Source organism: Choristoneura fumiferana, chromosome 19 (assembly GCF_025370935.1).
Source record: "Choristoneura fumiferana chromosome 19, NRCan_CFum_1, whole genome shotgun sequence".
NCBI classification, from domain to species: domain Eukaryota; kingdom Metazoa; phylum Arthropoda; class Insecta; order Lepidoptera; family Tortricidae; genus Choristoneura; species Choristoneura fumiferana.
Window position 1 is genome coordinate 5,794,975 of NC_133490.1, and position 26,709 is coordinate 5,821,683.

General features: G+C 39.2%; 2 protein-coding genes across 5 annotated transcripts in view; both read left to right on the forward strand.

The window, feature by feature from the left end:
* The window catches only part of Gfrl (Glial cell line-derived neurotrophic family receptor-like), a 305,325-nt gene that overhangs the window by 178,863 nt on the left and 99,753 nt on the right, over positions 1–26,709 (forward strand). The gene's annotated exons all lie outside the window — the stretch shown is intronic.
* LOC141438743 (tubulin beta chain) lies at positions 4,021–6,128 on the forward strand. Its single transcript, XM_074102686.1, has 2 exons — positions 4,021–4,249; positions 4,671–6,128. The coding sequence occupies exons 1-2, from the start codon at positions 4,193–4,195 to the stop codon at positions 5,955–5,957; spliced, it is 1,344 nt and encodes a 447-aa protein (XP_073958787.1). The 5' UTR covers positions 4,021–4,192; the 3' UTR covers positions 5,958–6,128.

Here is a 26,709-nt window from a genome sequence, read left to right on the forward strand (position 1 = left end):
GGCTATGTCGGAGACCCTCGCTCTTCTACGTACCTATTCTCCTCATTAATATTAAGTACAATACAATACAATGACTCTTTATTGTACACCAGAAATAGTAAGCGATACAGAAAACAGATACACACAGAGAAAATTACAAGGTATAGGCGGCCTTATCGCTTAAGAGCGATCTACTACTAGATTTATTATTACTAGATTGCTATTGCTAATTTCATACCATTAAACTTCAGATATGAGATAACTTAGCGAATTAGAAAACTCACAATAAATCGCAGAACCGATGGCCATTTGAGTTACTTAAAAGCAAGACAGCGGCCAAGGATTGGAAGAGAGCGGAAATTCGATATTAAAGCATAGCCAACGAGACGAGATAAATTATGTCATGAGACAGAAAGGGAGCGAAATACTAATAATGGCGTATCAGACAAAGATAATATGATCTACTAATATAGTAAAGGTAAACTTTGTGTGAGCCAATTTTAAAATATTTTCACTTGTAACTTTATTTTTTCGCAACTGGCAACCCTGACTGAGCTTTTAAATATCTCAGCAGCGACTCGGAGCTTCTTAAAATTAATGATGGCATTAAAATTAAGCGGGCATCTGGCAGACAAGCCGTTTTTACAGCTTTAAAACAGGGTAGTTGAGAAAGTATTAATCGATACAAAAAAGTTAGGGTTATTTAAAAAAAAACTGGGAACCCGAGATCCCAAGTGTTTTGGCAAGCTTTGGAGAACGTTTTTGCTCGTAGTAAACAATATAGAACACAAGAAAATTACTAGGTAAGCCTTATCACTTTAGAGCAATCTCTTCCAGACAATGTTTACTTACAATAGTAGACGACATGCACATAAATAATTAAAATAGGTCCGGTGAGGGTTGCTCATTTGGTTCTAGCATCATGCGGTCCGGAAAACTTTGACGTATGTGTCAAATAATTATAATTGTTTTGAAAATGAATCTACCGTAAGACTCGCTCATATTAAATGATATTGTAACGGATAACGCGTGTTGCGACAGAGTCGCGTGCTCCTGAGAAGAAGGGCTACGAAATAGCCCGAAACATGTCGAGCTAAACTCGGTTTAAGACGTGAGTTATCTGGGTCAATATATTTAATAAATCACAGATTACAGCATTGGAGTATAAAAAGCCATTTTATGTCGCCTACGTCCAGCATAAATACCGGGTGGGCCCTGTAACAGGAGCAAAAAATTAAAATACAGGCTCTGCCACTCAAATGGAACTACTTTAGTTCTGCAAGTTACAAAAATTAACTAATTTTATTATTATGTCTATTCCAAACAAATTAAATGGTATTTTAAAAGTGGCAAAGTTTATGAGCATGAGCAGTGAATTAATAGTTTAAAAAACACTAGAAAAACGCGCTTTTATAAATGCACGTAAAACAAAAATAAACTATGGATCTTTCAAGTTGTCTCTATTTCTGGGCTGAAGTGTAAACTATGTGCTTTTAATTATACTTAATATTTGATTGTAAAAGCGTGGGGCGCTGGAACAGGAATAAGATTTTTCAACAAGTTAAACAGGAACGTTTTTCCTGTTCCAGCGCCCCACACTTTTACAATCAAATATTATAATTAAAAGCACATAGTTTACACTTCAGCCCAGAAATAGAGACAACTTGAACGATCCATATTTTTGTTTTTGTTTTTACGTGCATTTATAAAAGCGTGTTTTTCTAGTGTTTTTTAAACTATTAATTTATTTTATACTTTTTGGTCTTTGATAACGAAATATTTTTAACATTTATTTATACAGTTATTTTAAGTAGGCGAATGAGCCCGCATCCTCTTCATCTCTGCCAGTGCGTCTGTATTGCATGGTGTTTTATCTGTCAGCTTAGAACAATGGAATGCCAGAGCCTATCTTCCGGCTTCATCATTAGACCTTGAAACCTAATCGTGGCCAAAGTTCATTACAAGACTTTTCTAAAAAATCCAAAACAGCAATGATACGATTTTCCATCATGAAGTTTTAGTTCATATCTTCCGGCTCCATCATCAGATCAGTTCGACAGTGCCATAATATTGTATTGTCATCAGAACTACATACAACTGCCAATTTTCATTACGCCGTTAGATGGTTAAATTAGTTACCTTAGATTCCATTACATAGTTACATACAGGTCGACCTAATAAAAGCGTGTTAATAATAAATTATCATTCAATGCAAATTTCCCCTCGCCATTAAAATCCTGCAAAAACAAAAATAAACCCGCAAAGCTTTCAAGTAGAAGCCATCGAATAACCATTTCATGAGTGAAAAGTTCATTACCACAAGTGCTAATTTAAACACGAGGCCTTAATGAAAATCGTTTTGGCAAATGTACTGTTAATTGTTGGAAAGACGCGACTTTTTACGGATACAGTCATTTGTTAGCGAAAGGCAAATAATACAAGTCGACTTTTAATGTTAGATACTGTTTGAGTGGTTCTACAAATTATCGTAACGTGAAGAATAAGAAACTTTAAGTTAATAAGCTTAATTTTTAATACAGCTTTTTCGTTGAATTTACTTGCATTGTCATTCTAAACTACATATGAAATTACTGGCACTTGAGGTATCCCATCTTAGGCCTCTAGGTTGGCAACGCATCTGCAATACCTCTGGTGTTGCAGATGTTTATGGGCGGTGGTGATCTCTTACCATCAGGAGACCCACTTGCTCGTTTGCCATCCAGTCAAATAAAAAAAAAATCGCACTAAGTTTCAAGTCGTTGCCATTACCTATTGAAGATAAATAGTGTCGAATAGAGAAAAAAAACATCTCTTTAGGTGACTGCTGGAGCCGAAAAGTCCTCGAATGAAAACCGCGGATCGTCAAGCGCAGCGTAGGACGTCTACCAAGGATATAAAGGGATAACGGTTAAAGCCGCTGGTTCACGGTGAATACAGATCGCTTCCAACCGAAGCAACTGAAGGTTTATGGGGAGGGCCTATCCATCAGTCCGTCCTTCAGCTGAAATGATGATGATGATGACTTATAGGCAGAGGTGGTAACATTTTTTTTCCATGGCAAAATTGCTAGGAGTCCTTGCAATGCTGCGGCCAGACGAACATATCAGACAACCATTACATATACAATATGTTTGTGCGCTTACTCATTATGGAGCATCAATAATTTAAATAAAATACTCGAAACTCAAATTAACTAATGGATACGCCATTACGCGGCCGTGTTTCGGATAATTAGCTTCAAATATAAGCTTGGCTTGATACATAATAACATTTTGTTACCGGCTGACAAACAAATATGTACATAACGGATTAGTAAAAATAATGTGGGTAGTTTGGGGTAAATTTTTGCTGGTTATTACTACATTCGTTTTGTTTGGCAACGGATGTGCACTCTAGTATTTGTGACTTTCAAAGTAATTCAGATTTATTTGTCGTGTTGTGTCGTGACGCATCAGAACGGTATCGGTTTCATAAATTATATATGGTTGCGTTCACATTTATCTGATGCAGTGCGCTGTGTGTGACGGCTTGTGTTGTGTCGCATCAAAAGCTATATAGAGAGAGTGAGAGAGAGAGACAGAGAGCATCACAACACAACACGACAAATAAATGTAAATGCTAATTTTAAACGTGTTGGACCTGTGTGACATAATGAAATGAAATGATATATAATGTGCCTAATGGTTTATGTAGAACCGGAGAAGGACTGGATCTTACAACGGCTAATCGATAGTGTCTTTTTCATCATCGATAGATGGAGCTTTTTTTGAAATACTGAATTGACTGGATCTGCGTGTTATTATGTGTCGCGTAGACGTTGCTGTGGTGTAGGATTACTAGCGGAAAAAACTATTGAAGTTAAGTGTAGGTAGTCTCACGAGAGTTGAATTGAATGATTACACACACAGCTACAACATGTCGTGTAAGATTTTGACATTTACTCAATCATTTAATTCATTCTCCTTTTGTTTGATTAATCAGTTCTTTTTGTAGCTGTGCGAGTAATCATTCACTTCTCTAATATGTCTACCTACTATTTTAGCACATTGATTCAACTAAAGCTAAATGAAATTTAAAATGTTGGATGATTGGAGTAAGTCTAGTTGGTCGTGGTTCGGAAATTCGTTAGGAATTCTATTTCGGGAAATTCAGTTGGGCTCTGACCGAAGCCATTTTCGATAAGTATCATTATTAGTGAAGTTAAAGTAATAATATGAGGGAAATTGTGCATATTCAAGCTGGCCAGTGCGGCAACCAAATTGGTGCTAAGGTGAGAACAATATTTTCTTTAAGTACGTATAAATCTCCTGCACACGCTGGCGCGGAAATGTAATGTTGGGAGTGAAGTTTCTAATCCGCACTAGGTCCGCATGGGAACTACGGCCCAAGTTCTCTAGTTCTGAGAGGAGTCCTGTGCCCAGCAGTGCGGATATAGATCGAAATGATGGTGATGAATCCCTGCAGGAAGATCGGTGGTGCATTCATGAGAATAGGATCATTTCCATTGAATTAGAACACAATTGCGATTTATGAGCGTAAAGAGTGCCAAATGCGGACGACGTGTTATTTTAAGGCCCATTTTACTCTTACAAAATCGATAGTCGCTGCGCCGATATCCTAAATTTAGCCGCCATAAAAATTTAGTTCTGTAAGGTTCTAACTAGAGGATCCTCAAATTCTATTCCTTTCAGTTCTGGGAGGTGATATCAGACGAGCACGGGATCGATCCCACGGGCACCTACCATGGCGACTCTGACCTCCAATTGGAACGCATCAACGTGTATTACAATGAGGCCACAGGCGGCAAATACGTGCCAAGAGCCGTCCTCGTGGACCTGGAACCAGGCACCATGGACTCCGTGCGTTCCGGACCGTTTGGACAAATCTTCCGCCCGGACAACTTCGTCTTCGGACAATCTGGCGCCGGCAACAACTGGGCGAAAGGACACTATACCGAAGGCGCGGAGCTCGTTGATTCAGTTCTAGATGTCGTAAGGAAAGAAGCCGAAGGCTGCGATTGTCTACAAGGGTTTCAGCTGACCCATTCGCTCGGTGGCGGCACCGGCGCTGGCCTAGGCACTCTTCTCATCTCCAAAATCCGAGAAGAATACCCCGATAGAATCATGAACACCTTCAGCGTCGTACCATCTCCCAAAGTATCGGACACTGTTGTCGAACCCTACAATGCCACGCTATCCGTGCATCAGCTGGTAGAAAACACTGATGAATCCTACTGCATCGACAATGAGGCCCTGTATGATATTTGCTTCCGAACCCTGAAGCTCACGACCCCGACCTACGGTGATCTGAACCATCTAGTCTCCGCCACGATGTCTGGAGTTACTACCTGTCTCAGGTTCCCAGGCCAGCTGAACGCCGACTTGAGAAAGCTGGCCGTGAACATGGTTCCGTTCCCTCGTCTGCATTTCTTCATTCCCGGATTCGCTCCGCTTACGTCTCGTGGAAGTCAGCAGTATCGCGCCTTGACCGTGCCAGAGTTGACGCAGCAGATGTTTGATGCTAAGAACATGATGGCTGCTTGTGATCCTCGTCACGGAAGATACTTAACTGTAGCTGCTGTGTTCCGTGGCCGTATGTCTATGAAGGAAGTTGACGAGCAGATGATGAACATTCAAAACAAGAACTCGTCGTACTTTGTAGAGTGGATCCCGAATAACGTGAAGACTGCTGTGTGCGATATCCCGCCCCGAGGTTTGAAGATGTCTGCTACGTTTATTGGCAACTCTACTGCCATCCAGGAGCTGTTCAAGCGTATATCTGAGCAGTTTACGGCTATGTTCAGACGTAAGGCGTTCTTGCATTGGTATACTGGGGAAGGTATGGATGAGATGGAGTTTACTGAAGCTGAAAGCAACATGAATGACTTGGTATCGGAATATCAGCAATACCAGGATGCTACAGCTGAGGAGGAGGGCGAGTTTGATGAAGAGGAAGAGGGCGGCGATGAGGGAGACTAACTTACCGATGGAGACTGAAAGTAAATTAGACCTTTGCTAAGACTTACACTGTTATATTTTGTTTATTATTACTTTTCTTTTTGCGTTTATTTTCACGTTTATTTTTATTACTTAGTAGATACTGTATACAATATTAAAACGTTTATTACATCTTCTAAATGTGTTTAAGTAGTTCTTGTTTTATTTCTGCACATTATACGGACTGCAGCCTCACGCAAGGCAGCAGTCTCCCTCACAATCTCGAGTAGTTTCAACTGAGATCAGGGTTGCGAAATTTATGCTCCTCACTAGATGTGGCGATCTCTACTGAGACTAGCTAGTGATGTTAAGTTATCGGTAGCCTTACTGTCGATAATTGACCTAAATTTAAAAAATAGAGATCAGTATCGAGGCCAGAGATCATGTTGTCTACGCAGTCGGAATCACAATCGCCTTCACCATTTCTTTCTGTCACACGGTATAAGATTTGGGCAGAATAAAATGGTGAATGTGATCGCGAGCGCCCGGGCTTTAGTCAATATGGCCACAGATTAAGGGGCTGTTCCACGACCAATTGATTAATTTTATCTGACAGATAAATGCAATACCGTCTCCGTCTAATTGAACAAAGCAAACAGAGACGGCATCACATTTATCCGTCAGATAGGTAAATTTAATCAATGGATGGTGTAACAGGGAGTTAAACTTTCAATTCAAGTGGTATACACGCTTTATTGATTTACCAATGAAGACTTAAACTACAACTATCTCAACGTTATTAGATGTACAATTTCTCTGTTCCAATTTAACTTCTAAATACACTAGCTGGAAAAATACAACCGTCTCAAAATTCTACTCATAAAATATCAAAAGCTTGCCCCAAACGCAATCAGAAGTTGAAAAATCCGCTGCATTTCAAACTGATTTCGCTGCGATATCGAATCGGAAGCGTCCTGATGCCAGCGTCCGACTGGCCGCGACGCTCTCTGAATATTTTAGTTCCCATTTGGGATAAATTTCGGTCGATAACTATGTCGGAATATCAATTGCAGCTGTTATGTGTATTGGGTTATTTGGGTCATTAACGTTATAAAGCGAGTGGACATTATATTTCGCCGTTTGCGCTGCCGCGGCCATCCAATAGATAATTGGACTTTCCAATAAAAATCACCGCGAAAATGCAAGGTTTTTTCACACTAAGGGCTATGTTTCACCGGGACACCATGGCGGCGCAACCAGTCGCCACCACTAACAAAACGTATGCAGCTTTGCGCAACCACACTGAGATACCCTTCATAGAGCTGCATACAGTTGCTACTGGGCGCGCCATGTTGTCCCGGTGTTATAGCCAAAAGCTTTTAGCGCTGACGTATCACACTGGAAAGAACAGTGCTTGGGCCGATGCTCGGGTACTGGTGAATCCTGATGCACTCCGCTAGCCCCACCAGCAAGAAGCGAGAAGATAGTGTTTTAGTATGACAAAAGCAATAAAGCTTTCATTATAAAAAAAACTTCTCGCTACTCGCCGGTGGGCTGATTAGTGCCTTAGGGTACATCGTTGGCCGATGACTAACATGGGACCCAACATGGGAAGGGGGGACAACAATTCAATCCATTTATTTGCCAGAATACGGTTACAAAGGTCTTATATCTAACATTCCGTGCGTATTCAACCTGCATCAACCTGCAACCTTAAAATCCTATTTACAAATGTCTTAAGATTATGAGATAAAACAATCGATAAACCCTTCTTGCATGTTTCTTTACGTGCTCTCAAATTGTTAGCACAATTATTCATCACCTCTAAACCGCTGAAATTATTTAGATGAAATTCGGCATAGGTACAGATAGTTTGAGTCCCGCGGAAGGAGATAGGATATTTTTTATCCCTGATTTTTTCCCGCGGGATAGCATAAACCACTTCTACGCATAGGAGTCGCGGACAACAGCTTATAATAACTTACCTATATTATAGGTAGGTTAGGGTAGGTTCTGTACTGCTTGCTATGTGTTTGCACACATAAAGAGTTATTGTATTGTAGTAAATAAATACTAAATATCAGTTGCGCTAGGCTTCTTATTTAAACTGCCAGTCAAATAAACGAGCTTTTAATATTGCGGTCAGTGCACTTGACATCCACTGCATCTTTTACTCGTAAACGTCCGGCCGACGACGCATTAGGCCATTTCCGAATACATTGCGTGTGTTAGAGGTTAACAGCTGCGCTGTGAGCATTTCGACCGTGCAATGAACAGCGACAAAGAATGCCGCGCCACTGATGTCACAAAGTTCGAGATAGGAACTCGATTAATTATTTTTCTTGGAAAAATAATAATTTATTTTAACGTAATTAAGTAGCTAACTTGTCATTTTATAAACAAATATTCAAACGGTAGCCCGTTAACAGACTATCCGTAAAATAGCAACAAAAGAAACTCCTTGATCCTTCATCATCATCATCATCATATCAGCCATAGGATGCCCACTGTTGGGCATAAGCCCCATAGACCTCCGTTTCGGTCGGCAGCGGCCTGCATCCATCCTTAACCTGCAGCCTTGCCCCTAAATATACCCTACCCTATAAATTACCCTATCTATCTGTCTTACTGTCTGTCTGTCACTTCTTCACACTAAAACAGCAGAACCGATTTTGACATAAAATTTATATAGAGATAGTTTGAGACCTTGAAGAGTACCATCAGCCAAATATGTGGTCTACCACCCTAAAGCTGATAATCGTTTGCATGTCATAAAACAATAATGCCAATAGACGTGTCTGTCAACTTGAAAGTTCGACTTTAGCGACATATTCATTTGATAGGAACTTGTTTAAAAAGTGATAGACCACTTATTTGGCTGATGGTACATATAGGATACATTTTATCCCAGAAAATTGCATAGTTTCCTCGAGAAAGCGGTAAACAAATTGCATGGCAGACGAAGTCGCATACAAAAGCTAATAACTAATATCTCTCGGATCTCAATCACAATCCATATAATCCATACTATACTATAGTGTTTGTATGTTTGTGTGTTTGTCCGTCTTTCACGCCGTAACGGAGCGACGGATCGACGTGATTTTTGGCATAGAGATAGTTTATGGGCCAGATAGTGACGTAGGCTACTTTTTGTCTCGGAAAAATGCACAGTTCCCAATAACCGAATTCCACGCGGGCGAAGCCGCGGACAAAAGCTAGTATAATATATATAATAATATCAATAAATGAGTCTATATAAAATCGATTTTCGAATAGATCTAAAATCAAAGGAAAAATATCAACTAATGATATCATTTGGATTCCACAAGTCTTACAGTACAGAAGCACACCCTAAGGAGCGCGACTGTACGCCTCTGGACGTACCTGCATGGATCAATAGCAGCCAGGGTCGAGAGCCGTATTTCCAGCCAGGCTATTCTGGTACCAGTCCGCTGAATAAATCTGTTGCTGTGGCTCGACTGGTTTTAACATAGCGCATGGATTTTTCGGTTACGGCGATTTGTATAGAAAATAGTTTTGACCACTTATTTGGCTGACATACTTATTAAAAATATATTTATTTAAATTATTAAAAATAACCTGTCCAGTATTCTTTTATCAAATCCATTTCTAATATATTTTCTAATATACAAAATTTATTATAAAATACATTTCATTCTAGTATCAGACCGGTGCAGATTTTGAACATGAAACTACCGTGAGACTCACTCATATTAAATATATTGACCCGGATAACTCACGTCTTAAACCGAGTTTAGCTCGACATGTTTCGGGCTATTTCGTAGCCCTTCTTCTCAGGAGCACACGACTCGCAGCGACTCGGAGCGTTGCAGCGCTGAGTCGCGTTGCTCCGAAGACGAAGGGCTACGGATTAGCCCGAAACATGTCGAGCTAAACTCGATTTAAGACGTGAGTTATCCGGGTCAATATATTTAATACGGTGCAGATTTTTTCAAGTTCGGATCTTCTACTGTTGTATTTCCATTCCATCTCGATTCTTTATTGAGCATACGTAGTACCACATCAGGGTCTCATTTCAAATGCAAAATAGTGATGTTTTTCTTGGAACCATCTGTGTTGTTTTAGGTCTGTTATAGAAAGTTCGAAGGGTCATGAGCTTTAGCACAAATTAGCATGATTTGCGCTTAATATCCTTTGAAACCTGTTCTTTTTCTTGGCGTTCTTACTTTTATTGCCTACCAGCTTTTTTACCCGCGGCTCCATTTGCGTGAATCATAACATCTGGCAGTTAAACTAAAAAAAAAAAACTTATGTCCTAGGTACCGAAGTTGAATCTCTTCTGGTCGGAAGAGGTTGCATTGACCTTGGAGATGAAATATTTCCTAAAAGTAAAGTAAAGCCAGGGTGAATTAACTGCAACTTTTGAAGGAAATACTAATGTAAATATCCATTGTTCCAGGGCCGGGCGTGAAAGCCATGGCAATTTTGAACTGCCTGCTGGCTCGCCAACTCTGCTTCGAAGACGCCTCCTGCTCGGCCATCCTGGAAATCATCCCTCGTGTCTGCGGCTCTGAACTTGGTAAGTTACTAATTTAAATTGTAACCCCTTATTCATAAAACTTAACAAGCCTATGTTAACTAACAAATGCTGTGTCCCTTTCTAACAAATACAAATGTCGGAGTGACAGATGAGGACAAACGAATTTTAGCGGCATTTTAACTAAAATAGGTTTGATTGTCGTTTATGAATAAGGGGGTTAGAGTATAGTGACGGTACAATCACCAGCAGTAATATCTGCACAGCGGAACATGTGCAGCAGGGGTGTTGCAGATATTCGCATCCGCATAAAATTATATCAATCATAATGCGGATTCGGGTGTCGAACAAGTGGTGGGTATAGGAACGACTTAGCGGCGGCGCGTGTAGCGCACGTACCTATGTACTATTTTCGCCCTTAACCAATAGGAATTTCGTTACGTTTTTGATTCGTTGATCGAGCGCTTACACCTACTAATAGAGTAGTATTTATTAGATATTTAAGTATGGGCACTTTGTTGTGTCAGATTTTGATGCTGGTGACTGTACATCATGAATGGTATGAAATTACGGAATAAATATCATGGGACAATTAACCTGTCCCAGCCTGTCTCAAACTAAGCGAAGCCCATGGGTACCAGGAAACGAACAAACATACTTATTTATAGGTAGAATACATACTTAAATATACATGAAACGTCCAAGACTCGAGAATAACCATTCGTGTTATTCATACAAATATCAGCCCCGACCGGGGATCGAACCAGGCTCAAGCTCCATAGCCAGGTTCTCTAACCACTTCGCTATCCGATTGTCAAACTCTTACTGAGTTCCCATAAGATAGCCATAAATTACATCTTGATCTTTGTATATGTCATGTGAAGTCCTATGCTGCGCAACTTAAAGAACCCAGCAGTTGGGTTCCGTAAACTGGGGTTACTTTAGGAAATTTTGAGGCTACTTTGATAGCTTTGAAATGGTTATAAAAACGCAAATATTCATAGCTTCATTGAGCAAACGAAGTAAAAAGTAAGGTAATTTATGAAGGTAGGTATTTCACTGCCACAGATGGTCTAAAAATATAAGGACATGGCGTAAAAACTGTTTTCCAAAGTAGCCCTTGCATTTTAAAGTAACCCCGTTAACCTCTGTTTGTAACCAATCATCATCTCAGTTCATACACGTCCCATTACTGAGCACAGGCCTGCTCGGATATGGAGCTTCACACACACTATTACATTTCTCCGCCGGCGTATGCAGATTTTCTTACGATGTTTTCCTTCAGCAAAAGCTCGTGGTAATGAAATTTCACACATTAATTTCAAAAAACTCAGAGGTGAAACCCGGGCTCGAACCCACGACCCTCCGCTTGAGAGGCTAGGTCAAACCACTAGTCCACCACGGCTTCAATTCTCGCTACATACCGAAAAAGCTGCTAACGGTTACGAGTGGCGCACGTAAAAGAACGAGAGAGTAAAGACCTGTGTAAAAACCTGAACCTTTATTAAAAAGTTACAGCATTGTTACTGAATATGCCAAGTTTGTTCGCATTAGCGAGCCACAAGCGCGAGCTAACGGGGCCGGAAGCATAGTTTCTTTTGTCTGATCACACATTATGCATGAGGATACGAAGGATCCGACCACGACATCCTACCACTGGGCGCTTGTTACACCGACGTGTAAGCTCATCATCATCATCATTATCATGAGCCGGAAGACGTCCACTGCTGAACAAAGGCCTCCCCCTTAGAACGCCACAATGAACGACAACTCGCCACTTGCATCCACCGGTTTCTCGCAACTCTCACGTTGTCGTCAGTCCACCTAGTGGGACGTGCCAACGCTTCGTCTTCGGGTTAGTGGTCGCAACTCGAGGAATTTTCTCCCCCAACGGTTATCTGTTCTTCGAGCAATATGGCCCGCCCAATGCCACTACAACTTGCATATTAAGCTTGCGTGTAAACTCAGAATGAGAAGATCTTATTCGCTAAGTACTTCCCTGTAATGCCTCTCAAAATCATAACAAAACTTCTAATGAATAAAATGATGTGGAATTGTAGCAGTATATTAAAGGTACTCGTAAATAATGAAATCAAGCACTAGACGTCTGTCACAACTCTCGATGGAAACCACGTTTAGGCAAGCATGTCGAGAAATGACCAGCGACTCATTGGATTGATGACCAAAAATTGATGGCAATAGTTGAATGAAGGAAACCAAGAAGAAGGCATGACGTAACATGAAGGGGTCCCCCTCCCCTTCTTCACACGGCGACCCAGAATGGGTCAACTTATTTTCGGTCGCCGTGGCTCAAACTGGACTTTTATATAAAAACGAATGCAGCAGAAATTACGTGACCGAAAATACGCCGCACGTACATGACTGAAAAAATACGCTCGTCTGGCTTCACTCTAATAAATAATAAAGAAATACAACAAACATCTCTATTCTATCTATCTATAACAGCCCTTATAGCGCCCGTCTTCGGACATAGGCCTCCTCTCTACTTTTCCAGTCTTGCCTATTCATTGCCACTCGCATCCAGTTTAAGCCAGCTTGCTGTCGGATATCATCTGTCCATCTTTTTGGTGGTCGTCCTCTACCGCGGGTGTTAGCACGGGGTCTCCACTCCAGGACAACACACATACGATTAAAAAATGACATGTAATTTATTGGATTTGGATGTAAATATGAATGGTTTCGTTAGACAAATCTCACGCGTGAATGCTTGAAATATTAAACGATTCGCTCAGCTGCACGGTGTGATAGAAGGCCTCTAACATCCAGTATTTTGACCTTTCCCCATTCTCTGGGGAGGCGGGAATAAAACATCAGCTCACAGTCTGAAACAGAGAGTGTCTTCATTGTACCGGGAATATAACAGATGATATCAGTAAGCAATGATGCTGTGCACCTATAGGACTTCGTTTACTTTAGCATTAGAATGAAGGGCAGCGATCTTGATGTGCCTTTTTAATTATTATTATTGAAAAACACTTTTGAAAAATAAGTCACTGTAAAGTAACAACTATACAGGATGTCTGACCATGGTGATTTAAATATGGGTCTACTTTTTACCCGACTACGATGAAGGAGACGCGTATGTATGTATGTATGTCATCTATTTTTATGTCCTCTCGTAACTACTCAACACACAAGTACACTTTCAAAAAAATATATACCAGTTCAAAAAATATGAAAAATCAAAAAAAATCAAAATCATTTATTCAGTAAATAGGCCGCAATGGGCATTTTTTAAAACTACCAGCGCTTTCGGAAAGACCATCTTTGCCAAGAAGAATGCGCCGCAAGAAACTTGGCAGAAAGTCATTTTTTCAACATAAAATAATTACAAATAAAATACTTAAAAAACTACAGTATACAATGAAATAAAAGAAAATACAAAAAAATAATAATAATAAAAAAATGAAATAAAAAAAACTTAAATTTAAAATAAAAAAAACCCCCGACATAAAAAAACGCCCGAAAAAAACACCGACAAAAACGCCGCCAAAAAATAAAAATAATTATGCACTGCCTAGCTGTTGCCCGCGACTTCATCTGCGAAGAATTCGTTTATCCCTATCCCGCGAAGAATATGCTGATTTCCCACAAAATGAGCCTAAGTTAATTTAGTGTAAGTACCTAGTAATATTGTTTTATCCAAGCTAAGGTTAATACTTTAAAAATACAACATATGTACTTTAGTTTCCTGTTCATGTGCGAAATTACATTTGAAATTTACCACGAGCTTTACTTTAAAGGAAAACATCAAGAGGAAACCTGCACAAACCTGCGAAGCAATTCAATGGTGTGTGTGAAGTTCCCAATCCGCATTGGGCCCGCGTGGGAACTACGGCCCAAGCCCTCTCATTCTGAGCAGCCTGTCAGCAGTGGGACGTATATAGGCTGGGATGATGATGATGTTGCAATAGTTATCTACTTAGCTATTACAATAAATCTCTGTTACAAAAGCGAACTAGTAACAGTAGATTATGTGTCGGTCGTTATGTGGCCCCAGAAAGCACACTTAACCTTTGCTCACAAGTTGAAATTTCTTGTACTTAATACGCTACCATTTTTAGTGAGCACGACGTAAGTCAAAAGCGAATCCGAATTGTGATTAGGTAAGTGCAGCTCAGAAAAACTGAATACATGAGCTGATGACATTACAAGGTCGAAAAAAAGTTCGTCGCACTCGACCAAGGACCGAGAAAGGGGAAAAAGTTGGCAGCTTCTACCCAGGGGGCCCAGATAACAATGAAACAGAAATAATGAAGACAAATATATACTTATCTTTTCCGCGCGACTTCTTCCGCAAAGTATTCTTTTATCAGCGTGCTGCGTAAACTTTAATTTTTTTTTTTCAATGTTTATCTATAAAACAACCTCTAACCATTGCAAGACGAGGACTTCCGCAAATGGAAACTGTCAAGTTTTTGTCGTATAATCTATAGGTGTTGAACGCTACCTCTAAGCTCTCCGCTCCCGCTGCCTCTCTTCGCTTGCGCATCGCAGTTAACTTCACATGACTACACTTTTAATGCATTCGCACGTTCACTCCGAGCATATTCAGTTAATAAGTTTGACTTTTATTCGACTTAGCCATTTAACTTTTTGTGCTAAAGACTCTTAGAACTTCTGTGAAATATTGCCCCGAATGGGACTAAAAAATAGCTCTAAATACGACTTGAGTAATGATTTGGTATGAATATGGAAAAACTTATAGAGAATTTGCTATTTCGTGGAATCCATTTGTCAAGGTAACAAATAAAAAGCTGTAAAAATTCTGAAATGTAATTAACAACGCGTTTAGGTCAATGTTGGGGCTGCCTCGCTGCTGCAGCGCGTCGGGCATGTTCGCGGAGGCGCGAGTGGCGGATTTCCCCGCGACCATGCGCGCGCGCGGTGCCGCTCTAGTGCGCAGGGTGCGTGCCAGCACTAACGTTGTCCTAAATATGATGGCTGATAAAGTAGATTGTCCATATGTACGCCATTGTTGCGATAGACATGTAAGAATAAATTAAATTGTAAATAATTCTGTTGACATGTTAAAAAAATTTTGTTTTTTCTTTCTCTTTTCTTTTTATATTTTCTATGAGTCATGTTGCTTGAAATAAATGATTATTATTATTTAATAGAATCACTCGATTTTTTCACATGTGAAAAGTACCTAAAATTTACATGAAAACTGCACCAATCACAGTTTTTAACCCCCGACGCAAAACGAGGGGTGTTATAAGTTTGACTGCTATGTGTGTGTGTGTGTGTGTGTGTGTGTGTTGTGTCTGTGCACCGTAGCTCTTAAACGGGTGGACCAATTTGAATGCGGTTTTTTTTTGTTTGTAATCAGGTTTCTCTTTGATTAAATAAAGTTTAAAAATATACATATTTACATGCATGATTTCTTAACATACTTTCGTAAACTTCACTCTAAAATTAATAACCTAACCGACTTCGAAAACTTAAAAACCCTCGACATTGTCATTTTAACGTCTCAAAACGTCTGAACTGATTTTAATGAAACATTAAGGGCTGATTCTAATAAAAGTGGCATGGCAGGCTAAAGTTAATTAAAAAAAAATATATATGTTTTTTTACTTTTTTTGCATAAAAACAGCTTCTTGGTATTTCATTTGTTACAAATATGTTAAAGGGAACAAAGTATTCCTAAAAACTTAAGAGTTATGGGTTCTTGAAATATTGATGAAGCAGGCTAAAGTTAAATTAGACAGGCTAGTAGTGAAAAGTTACCAGGTTAAAGAGAATTATATCAAAAATGAAAAGAAATGTATCATAAGTTTAAGAGGCTGTTTCACCATCCATTGATTAGTGTGAACTGGCGGTTAGGTGTGATGCCGTCTCTATTTGTTTTGTTCGAATAGACGGAGACGGCATCACATTTAACCGTCGGTTAACGCTAATCAATGGATGGTGAAACAGCCCCTAAATGTAATTTCTTAAAAAAGTATGAGTCTCTTGGAGGCATATATAAGAAAATAAAATTATTTCAAAATTATACATATTTTATACAGGGTTATTTGTAATTTACTAGCATCCTTTTAACCCTAAACTCCTACCACTTAAACAAATGTTTTTTGTTTTACGACTTTTTAAAATGGAGCCGTAAAACAAAAAACATTTGCTAAATCATGTATATTTTTTATTTTTCCTTCCTGTTTTCTTCGCTGATATTGTTCTTTATGTTTCCTTTGGAACTCAGCATAGAGTTCTGGATTTCTTTTTTTTCGTATCTTTTCTTTTCGTTCTCCCTTTTTCATGCTAACCTCTCTTCTCTTGACTTTTGTTTAGTTTTTGGTTTCCCCATTACATGTCGGCCCTAAAATATTACGAATTAATTACAATACAATGCAATCAAATCAGTCCCTCCGATGAAATGAATGACATCAGATAGTAAAAACTGGCCAAATAAGAACGTACCTAGGCAAAATAACACGAAAAAATTCGTTTTAAACAAGTAACGACACCACTATGTAAAATTTTTAGTTATAAACAGGATCACCATGATTGTTTTTTTTAATTTTCAAGCCAATAGTTTCACTTTTAGAGGGGGAGGGGGACACACTCCAAAAAAAATTGCAAAAGCTATATTTACGAAAAATTACAGCTATAGTACTAATGGATCTAGTGCGGATAGATAAACAGACACAAAGTGAAATTATAAGTGTTTAGTTTAATAAAAAGCAATTCTCTACATTTACTTTGGTAGAACACTGTTAGTACTACTAAAAAAAAGTCCATAAAGTTATTCTTAGAAATTATATGCAATTTTAAATAAAATAATTTATAGTTCACTTTTTCTGCCATGAGTCACTTTAGTCTGTGCTTCAGTTACAGATTAAAGTGACACAGATTAAAGTGAAAAGTGGATTCAAAAGACATTTACTCTAAAACCGTCAAAAATATGAATGTGCCACTCTTAATAACGTAAGTAAATACGTCATAATATCACATTAAAATGATTATCTAATAACGTCCCATATAAATAACATAAAATAATCGAGACAATGTAAAGTTAACATACCCGTTACAAACTCCAGTTTGCCGCCTTCGATCACTAATCGCCACAAAACTATGACAGAAGGTCTCTAACCGTTCCGTACGGCGGCGAGCCAGATATTGGCCGAATGTTTACCGATGATTAAGGTGTGTCTATCATTCTCCGTGTGTGAGTGAGACCCAACAATGCGAACACACAGACTACAGTGAAAAAATCGCTGGACAAACTTTGAGTCTGAATATTGATGTATAAAAATGATTTATTTAGGACCGTATTATTATTAAATGAATATCGTATTATTGTTTTTGCAATATATTATAAAAATAATTTGTGAAATAGTACACAAATAATTCACAGGCCTAAAACCGGGAGCATGTCCCTTTTGGACAAGACAGACTACAGTGAAAATCGGTACTTACATTTATTTATTTTTTAAAGTAATAAGGTTAAATAAATAAAATGGCCTGGCCTCGGTGTAAAAGGTCTATTTTTACATATGTCAATTTTTATTTTTTCTGAAAAACGTATATTTAATGTACTTTGTATTCAAAAACTCATTGGCAGATTATAATGCCACTTTTATTAGAATCACCCTAAGATGTTTCTTATATCATTTTTTAGACGACCAGATGGCCTAGTGGCTAGAGAACCTGACTACGAAGCTTGAGGTCCCGGGTTCGATTCCCGTGTCGGGGCAGATATTTGTATGAGAAATACGAATGTTTGTTCTCGGGTCTTGGGTGTTTAATATGTATTTAAGTATGTATCTATATCTATATAATTATACTTATCCGTTGCTTAGTACCCATAACACAAGCTTTGCTAAGCTTACTTTGGGACTAGGTCAATTGGTGTGAATTGTCCCCGTGATTTTTTTTTTTTTATTATTATTATTTGCTTCAAGTTTCATCACACCAAATAATTACAGTGTATATTTTATTAATATTAAATGAATAGAACGAGCACCATGCTTTGATCACATTGATTCCACGACCTCGAAAATCAAAATCGATTCACTTGTACCACATATGTGACCCCGATTCATTGTTAGGCTCCGAGTACACTGGCAGCGCGACGTTCAAGGACCCATTGTCTTGTATGGAACAGGGGCCATATGAAATTCAGTATTTAGCGATGGTTAGTTCCGGGTTTGAATCGATTAATATTCTTTCTAAGACGTGAAATCCTACTAATACTAAATGTGAAAAATTGTGTGCGTTACGCGTATGTTTTGTTATATCACTCACGTTAAAATGGCAGGACGGATTTGGGTAATTTTTACGTAGATAGCTCGGCGTCTAGAATAACACTTACCGGGTGTGGCCTATAATACGAGCAAATAATTAAAACATAGATCATACTCCTAAAGTGGGTGATAGACGTACGAACTTAAAGTACGCGGTTTTTAAGTTTGCGAGCCACGAGCAAGATTTCAAACCGGTTGGATCGCCGACGGTTTTAAAGTACGCGTACTTACGGTGACACACAGGCGAAAAAGGTCGTCGAGCCATAAGTACGCGTACTTGCTCGTACGTCTGTCACCCACTTTAAACTGAACAACATTAGTTCAGCGACTTTTAAAAATAATTAGTTTTTTAATTTTTATTAAGTACACTTTTAAGTTTATTTCAAGAAGCAATGTAAAGCAAAATACTTGACGTTTGTAGCGTGACGGCGACGTCAGTTGGGTTCTAGGATGGCGTACATTGATAGCAGTATTTATTTTTAAAAGTCGTTGAACTAATGTTGTTCAGTTTGACGAGGACGATCTATGTTTTAATTTTTTGCTTGTTATACAGGCCACACCCATATTTATCATCCTGATATTCTTACGCAATCGGAATAAATATACTATAATTATTATTGCCAATTAAACCCGGAGTCTAGTAGTGTATGACCGAGTTCGTCTCACTATCTGCCCAATAATTCCACTGTCTATCCATAAACCTTTAAACAATTCACAAACGTATTCAAACACTCAACACCCCTGAGAAAACATGATTTACCGCACGTGTTAACCCGATACAGGGTTGCCATACGGGAAAATGACGTGCCCTGATAAAAATCCTGACATCACTCTAAAAGTCTTGACATTTCTGTAGTTCAAACATTTCTGCGCTGAAAAAAAATTGAGATTTCAATTTTTTTTAGTCTATTTTTAATTGTTTTTAAAGAATTATTAAGTATTGGTTTTGTTAATTACTCGCTACTTACATTTATCATTTTGATCATTAAAATTGTGTAAACTATGTAACAGATATATCATGAAAACATATATGTATTTTTTTTTATTAAATGATGTTATTTCTAAAAACCCTGACACTTGCCAAGTCCGGGTGCAATCCTGGCAAAGGGTCAAAAATCCTGACATCTCTGGTCTAATTCTACGTATGACAACCCTAACCCGATACTAAATTGTTTGTCTGGAACATTATTAGTCACTTTAACAATTTGCGCAAAATTCACTGAGCCAAATTGAACTTTATTTACCAGCAGTTAATAAAATATTACGAGCTCTAACTAAAAAATCCCCGAGGAAATAAAATTAAAATTACGGCTCTAGAGCAATAAAGTTTCTTGAGGCAAAACACGTGTTTGGAACGCAAATGAAAATACGAATTGTTACGTTATTCTAACTGCGCAGAAAGTCTCGGGTACAAATGAAGCATCATCATCATCATCCCAGCCCACGCCACACGTCCCACTGCTGGGCACAGGCCTCCTCTCAGAACAAGAGGGCTTGGGCCATAGTTCCCACGCGGGTCCAGTGCGGATTGGGAACTTCGCACGCACCATTGAATCGCTTCGCCGGTTTGTGCAGGTTTCCTCGCGATGTTTTCCTTCACCGCAAAGCTCGTGGTAAATTTCAAATGTAATTCCGCACATGAATTTCGCATGAAAATGAAGCATAGTAAGCCTTTTTATTTTAATAAAAAAACGGAGCGATGTTCGAGTCTAGAATAAATGTATTCACAGGACCGATCAGTGCCCTTAGTGTAAGTTTTCGGTTACGAAATACGTCTCGATCGCGTTCGCGTTAAAATCTCAATTTGTATGCAAACACGAACAGCGCCTCTAGCGGAACGTTTACGATGTTCGTGTTTCCTTACAAATTGAGATTTTAACGCGAACGCGATCGAGACGTATTTTGTAACCGAAAACTTACACTAAGGGTACTGGAGACGTTCTCAAGACCAACCAACCTTACCAATTCTTCTGAATTCTTCTTGATCTTTGTAACCTACCTATGTTCCACAAATAAAACTTCTATTCTATTTAACAGTAGGCTAGCGTTTACGTATAAGTACATTATTATGAAATTATAGATATAGTACAGCCAAATTTTAAGAAAAAAAATTGGTTGAAAATCGAATTTGTAATAAATCGGATTCTTTTGAAGACGTTTTTCTTTATGTACCTACCTAACCTATGGCACTTCTATCGTGTCGTCATGTCCATCTTAGTAGTTAGTAGTGAATCAGGTGTGGACCTACGAGTATAGTCGTCTATCTCATCTATATTCTATCTGATGCGGCGTAGAGCTGGATGAATAAGTTCGGCTTGCAGGCGGGTTACCAGCAATAAGTCAGCTTGTTTTTTCAGGACAATATTGTTTAATTCTAACTCGATATAATTTTACAGAGCTTTTAAAGGCATTAAAAAATGTGTGCGCATCGGCGCTGTAAGGTAAAGGCGAATGCCGGACGGTGGTGCGCACCCCTCTCGCCGAGAGTCTTGACCAATCAGAGCAGCCGTAAATGACGTGATATTGAAGCTGATTGGTTCCCGATGTCGTGATATGTGTACGGTAGGCATTGCTTGTTGCAATATGCATTTTTGCGTATCATTGTGTACAGTCATCCACACAAGTTGCATAGACACTATCTATTGGGCTTCTATCACGTCTGCTAGTATGTGCGAAACCGACTTCAAACTGTTTGTAGTCGGTTATTTTTTTTACAGTAAAATATCGCCAATGCGTACACAATACAATTGGCAGTAGCACTGCAGGCAGGGTCCTACAGACAGTAATCTATTTCTGACACTTTTCGTGCCACTAAATACCCTTATAATACTCCGAAATACCAGTTCCCAAACCGCAGTACCGACGCAGGGAAAGCATGTCCCCAATTTCTAACTTACCTAAATAATATTCAGAGTGTACTTGACAAGTCGGAGGGTGCTCGAACGTCGTCGACTGTACTCCAGCGGGTTTATACGCAGGCATCATTAGTGTCCGTCCTTTGCATGTATTAAAAAAAGTATCAGTGTCAGATATTATCGGATTATACTTGGATAAACCTCAAGGTTAATCAGGACACGTTTTTGGCACGATGAGATTAGGGTAGTTGGCATAAAAACACTTTATTTATCAAGCGGGCGGCAGCTCCCTGTACGAAGTCCGTCTGGATCGCTTCCACAAACTGTGACACCAGTGGGTCTTTCTAGTCATGAGTCATAACATACGGATCTGAAACGTGGACGTTGGGTTAGGTTACATTAGGTTAGGATTCCAGGGAAGGCAGTTCATACTTTGCGCTGTAGCAGCACGCCATCAGCACTAGCGCTGCCTACCCTGCTACCTATTCAATACACACCATAGACAGTACAGCTATCCACCAGTTCAAGGTCACTCAGCGAGCTATGGAACAAGCTATGCTCGGAGTATCTGAAGGATAGAATCCAAAACGAGACTATCCGACACAGAGGTAATGTCGTCGACATAGCTCAGAGAATTAGCAAGTTGAAGTGACACACTTCTCACTGCTGGCACTATGGCCTCCTTTCAAAATGAGAAGGCTGAGGCTGCAGTTCCCACGCGGGCCCAGTGCGGATTGGGAACTTCACGTTTCCATGCAATTGCTTCATAGATGTGCGGATGTTTCTTCACTATTTAAGGTCCTTAAGTTCTTCAAAGTTTCACAAACATTTACAAGAAAAAGTTAAATATACAGTCTCTCAAACCATGTAACTAACAACCGCCAAGTTAAAAACTCAAAGTTGAGCCCGTATAATAGCGGGTATTGTTCGTTGTCCGGGTCCGGCACCGCATCACGGTATACCCGGACATGAGCACTATACCAACCGGAGGCGTCATGCGTATGAGAAATCAAATGTCAGTTTTTGTCGGTCTGTGGAAAGGCGTGGCGTACGCATACGAAATGAAATAAGAGCTTTAGGTAAAGCTCACAATAAATTACTCAATAGTGATGTGCGAGCAGAATAGGTATTCTGGTCGCACATCACTATTAAGTAATTTATTTAGACATTTTGCTTAAGATGGTATAATATAAATATTTAGATACCACTTTTTGCAGTATGGCTCTACTAATACTATGTGAGGATAATAGTCAAGTAGATAGGTAATATGCGTTTAAATTTGAAGATTGAGATTGAAATGTAATGTTTAAAACTTTCGCAATTCATACTCATAAGCATTATCACTCAGGATATAATTTCAACTGTCTATACTGTCCAATATAATGGAGGAGGCCTATGTCCATCAGTGGACGTCCTGTGGCTGAGATGATGATGATGATACTGCTAAAGTTCCCTCGGCGTTTCGCCTATAATATTGTACCCATTTCATGTTAGTTATTACACACTATTGTTAGTACACAGACAATCCAGTTGTCCAAGAATGAGCAAAATTTGAGTTTGACACGCACATCGTACATAAAATGGGTATGACAACTAGTCTATTTTTTTATTCCAGTAAAGGGTTTGGCTTGTCATTGACGCTTCCAGATGCTTTGATACTGCAAGCCAGCTCTGGGTAATTTATATGTTCGGACACTTCACAAAAGAGCTGGTTTGCTGGCTACGTTTTACAGTTTTACGGTGGCTGAATAAAATTGAGAATGGTTTTGAATTTGGAACGGTTTTTTTCGTTTTTGTGGCCAGTGGGTTTTGTCAAATTTATTTATGTTAATAAACCCTGGTAGTGTAGGGTAGGGGCCGGTTCTCTAATTTTTCATTTCATATTGATAATGAATCCCAAGTGTTGAAATATGATTGAAAGATTTTTTGTGACTGTAAGTACAAGGAGGTACTTCAAGATTGTTTTAAAACTAACCTAACCTATATGGTTCTACAGGATAGTCCTGAAATATATCCTGAATAGTTCAGTTTAGAAAAGAAATTGTTTGTCCATATGAAACAGTTGAGAAATTAATCATTGGCGGAAAATATTCATTAGGCTTCGGGTTCCCAGGCAAAGGTTCGTGAATTCACGTCCGAGCATGCTCCTCAGAATTTTCACGATCTTTTCGGCAAAAGCGTGGCGTAGTTGAGGCGGCATGAGCACCTTTAAGGTGGGTACTGACCAACGTTACGAGGTGTAATGTAACATGTTGCACAGCGAGCATTAGTGCAGTCAGTACTTAGTGTTACGGGGAAACCAGCGAGCAACGAGCCGCTCGTTGCTCGCTTTGAGTGCTCCACCCGGCTGTCGGTTTTTTGGCGAATCCTTTGACTGTTACGCGGTTCAGTCAGTACACTGAAACAAGTCAGCGATCTTTACTGAGAGTGGCTGGCGAATATGGAGCACAAGTTTTGACGAGCAACATTACGCAGATTTTGAGAACACAGCGAACATGCTCAATGCGTCACATGCTCGATGCGAATGTACATTTCACCTCGTAACGTTGGTCAGTACCCAGCTTTAGATTTCGACAAAAGTTCACAATAAATTATACCTGGTAAATATTGGAACCATTCCCAACTATCTAATATTTACTGTTAGAACTTGACATAGTTTCATCGAGCCCGAAGCGGCGATATGTTTATGTATTTATACGTACCCTTTCGAAGTAAAACCTTACGATAAACAATCTTTCTTTTATTTACCAATGTCAAAGAGAAATCAAACGGACAGGTGCCCGCGTCTTCAAAGAAATACTTTGAATTCATCATACATTTAATATCAGCAAATGGTAGCGTACGTATTATATAATAATCGTTATACGATACTGTACCACACGTCGTTGTACCTACATATTTATAGGCAAAATATATGTGATTTTTCCACTGACGTCGATAAGCCCAGGGCTAATAAAAACGCAGGTCTATATTTTGTGATATGGTCTGCTAAAAATTTTTCATTTTAGTTTAAGGGGCTGTTTCACCATCCATTGATTAGTGTTAACTGACGGTTAAATGTGATGCCGTCTCTATTTGTTTTGTTAGAATAGACGAAGACGGCATCACATTTAACTGTCGGTTAACGCTAATCAATGGATGGTGAAACATCCCCTAAATGTCGACTTGTGATAAAATAGGTACATTATTTTGGGTTTCATGATATTAAAAATTAGAAATGCTGTACTGCTACTAGTTATAGGTTACTTACTAAAATCATTGCAACAAACCTCAATTTCTTTTCAAAAAGTCAAAACAAAGTCGACCATTCATTATCAAAAGTTTGCCACAAATTATCCAATTTCGGTTTTTGTCCATTCACTTCGCATTGATAAGTCGCGCAGCTCGCCGGCTAATTGAGATGAATCTTCCAAGTCAAACTGTATTGTTTTCCAGCTGAAAGAACTCCTAAAAAGACCTTTTTAGCGGGGCACTGGCAAATTTTCGTTGTTGCGGGTTCATTACATATTTAATAAAAACTGAATTAGTGATCTCTTTTAGTATTTATCGTTGTTAAAACAGTCGTCATTTTATACTCGATTAAAATTATAACTATTACAGCAACCGGGACTTATTACGCTTAACAAAACGAGTAATGTTCTAGCCACATTGCAGTGGCCGTAGTGGATATCAAATAATAATTATGTTCTAGGTTCTAGAAAAGTCTCAAGCCGATAACCCATCTAAAGAGCGTTTATTTCTTGCCACACCCTGGCTTTTGGAAATCCGGATTACGGTACCCTAAAACCTTACAGCGGCCATTTTAAGGGCATTAGTGGGACAAAATGGCGGTGAGAGGGTCAGTCCCCTGTCACCGGCTCATTGTGTGATCGCGGAAAGTAATTGTTTTATAAATGTCTGACAGTTTTTCGACATCAATAGGGAAGCTTTGAATGATCTAAGTATGGGGACTTTTAAATCCATGTCATTGACCTGGATTTACGTAGGATATTATACTGTTTCCCAATCCGTACTGGGCCCGATTGGGAAATAGGACCGGACCCAAGCCTTCTCATTCTGATAGGAGGCCTGTGCCCTGCAGTGGGACGTATTTAGTATGATGTTTTTGCCGGTGGTAGGACCTTGTGCAAGGTCCGCCCGGATTGCTACCACCATGTTGCTCGCTAATCCTGCCGTGAAGCAGTGCTTGCACTGTTGTGTTTCGGCGTGGAGAGTAAGACAGCCGGTGAAATTACTGGCACTTGAGGTATCCCATCTTAGGCCTCTAGGTTGGCAACGCATCTGCAATACCCCTGATGTTGCAGATGTTTATGGGCGGTGGTGATCTCTTACCATCAGGAGACCCATGCTTTGCCATCCAGTCGAATAAAAAAAAGATGATAACTATATTGCTTTAATATCTAAGTAGAATAGTAGCTGTCTACTTGATTGTAACTCACAATACTCACATACCGGGTGTGGCCTGTAACACGAGCAAATAACGTACTCGTCAAACTAAACAACATCTAGCTCAGCGACTTTAAAAATAATTCGTTTTTTTTTTATAACACTTTAAAGTTTATTCGAAGAAGCAATGTAAAGCATGTTGTTTGATATTTGTAGCGTGGCAGGCGCCGCCAGTTGTGTTCTAGGATGGCGTACATTGATAAGACAACAGTATTCACTAGACTGTTGTAGACTGTTGTGTTTCGGCGTGGAGAGTAAGACAGCCGGTGAAATAACTGGCACTTGAGGTATCCCATCTTAGGCCTCTAGGTTGGCAACGCATCTGCAATACCCCTGGTGTTGCAGATGTTTATGGGCGGTGGTGATCTCTTACCATCAGGAGACCTACATGCTCGTTTGCCATCCAGTCAAATAAAAAAATAAAAATAAAAATAAAATAAAATTCAATTTGTATGAAAAAGGGAAAATCTAAAGACTCCATTATTTTTAATAGTCGCTAAACTAATGTTGTTCAGTTTGACGACTACGATCTATGTTTTAATTATTTGCTCGTATTACAGGCCACACCCGGTATATTAAAATTGTATCGTCCATGATTTCAAAATTTAATTGAATACAACATTACAATAATTGGATTGTTTCCTGGGAAAAACATATTCTATTTAATCGGTCGGTTACATTATAACACAATATTGGAAATGTAGTTT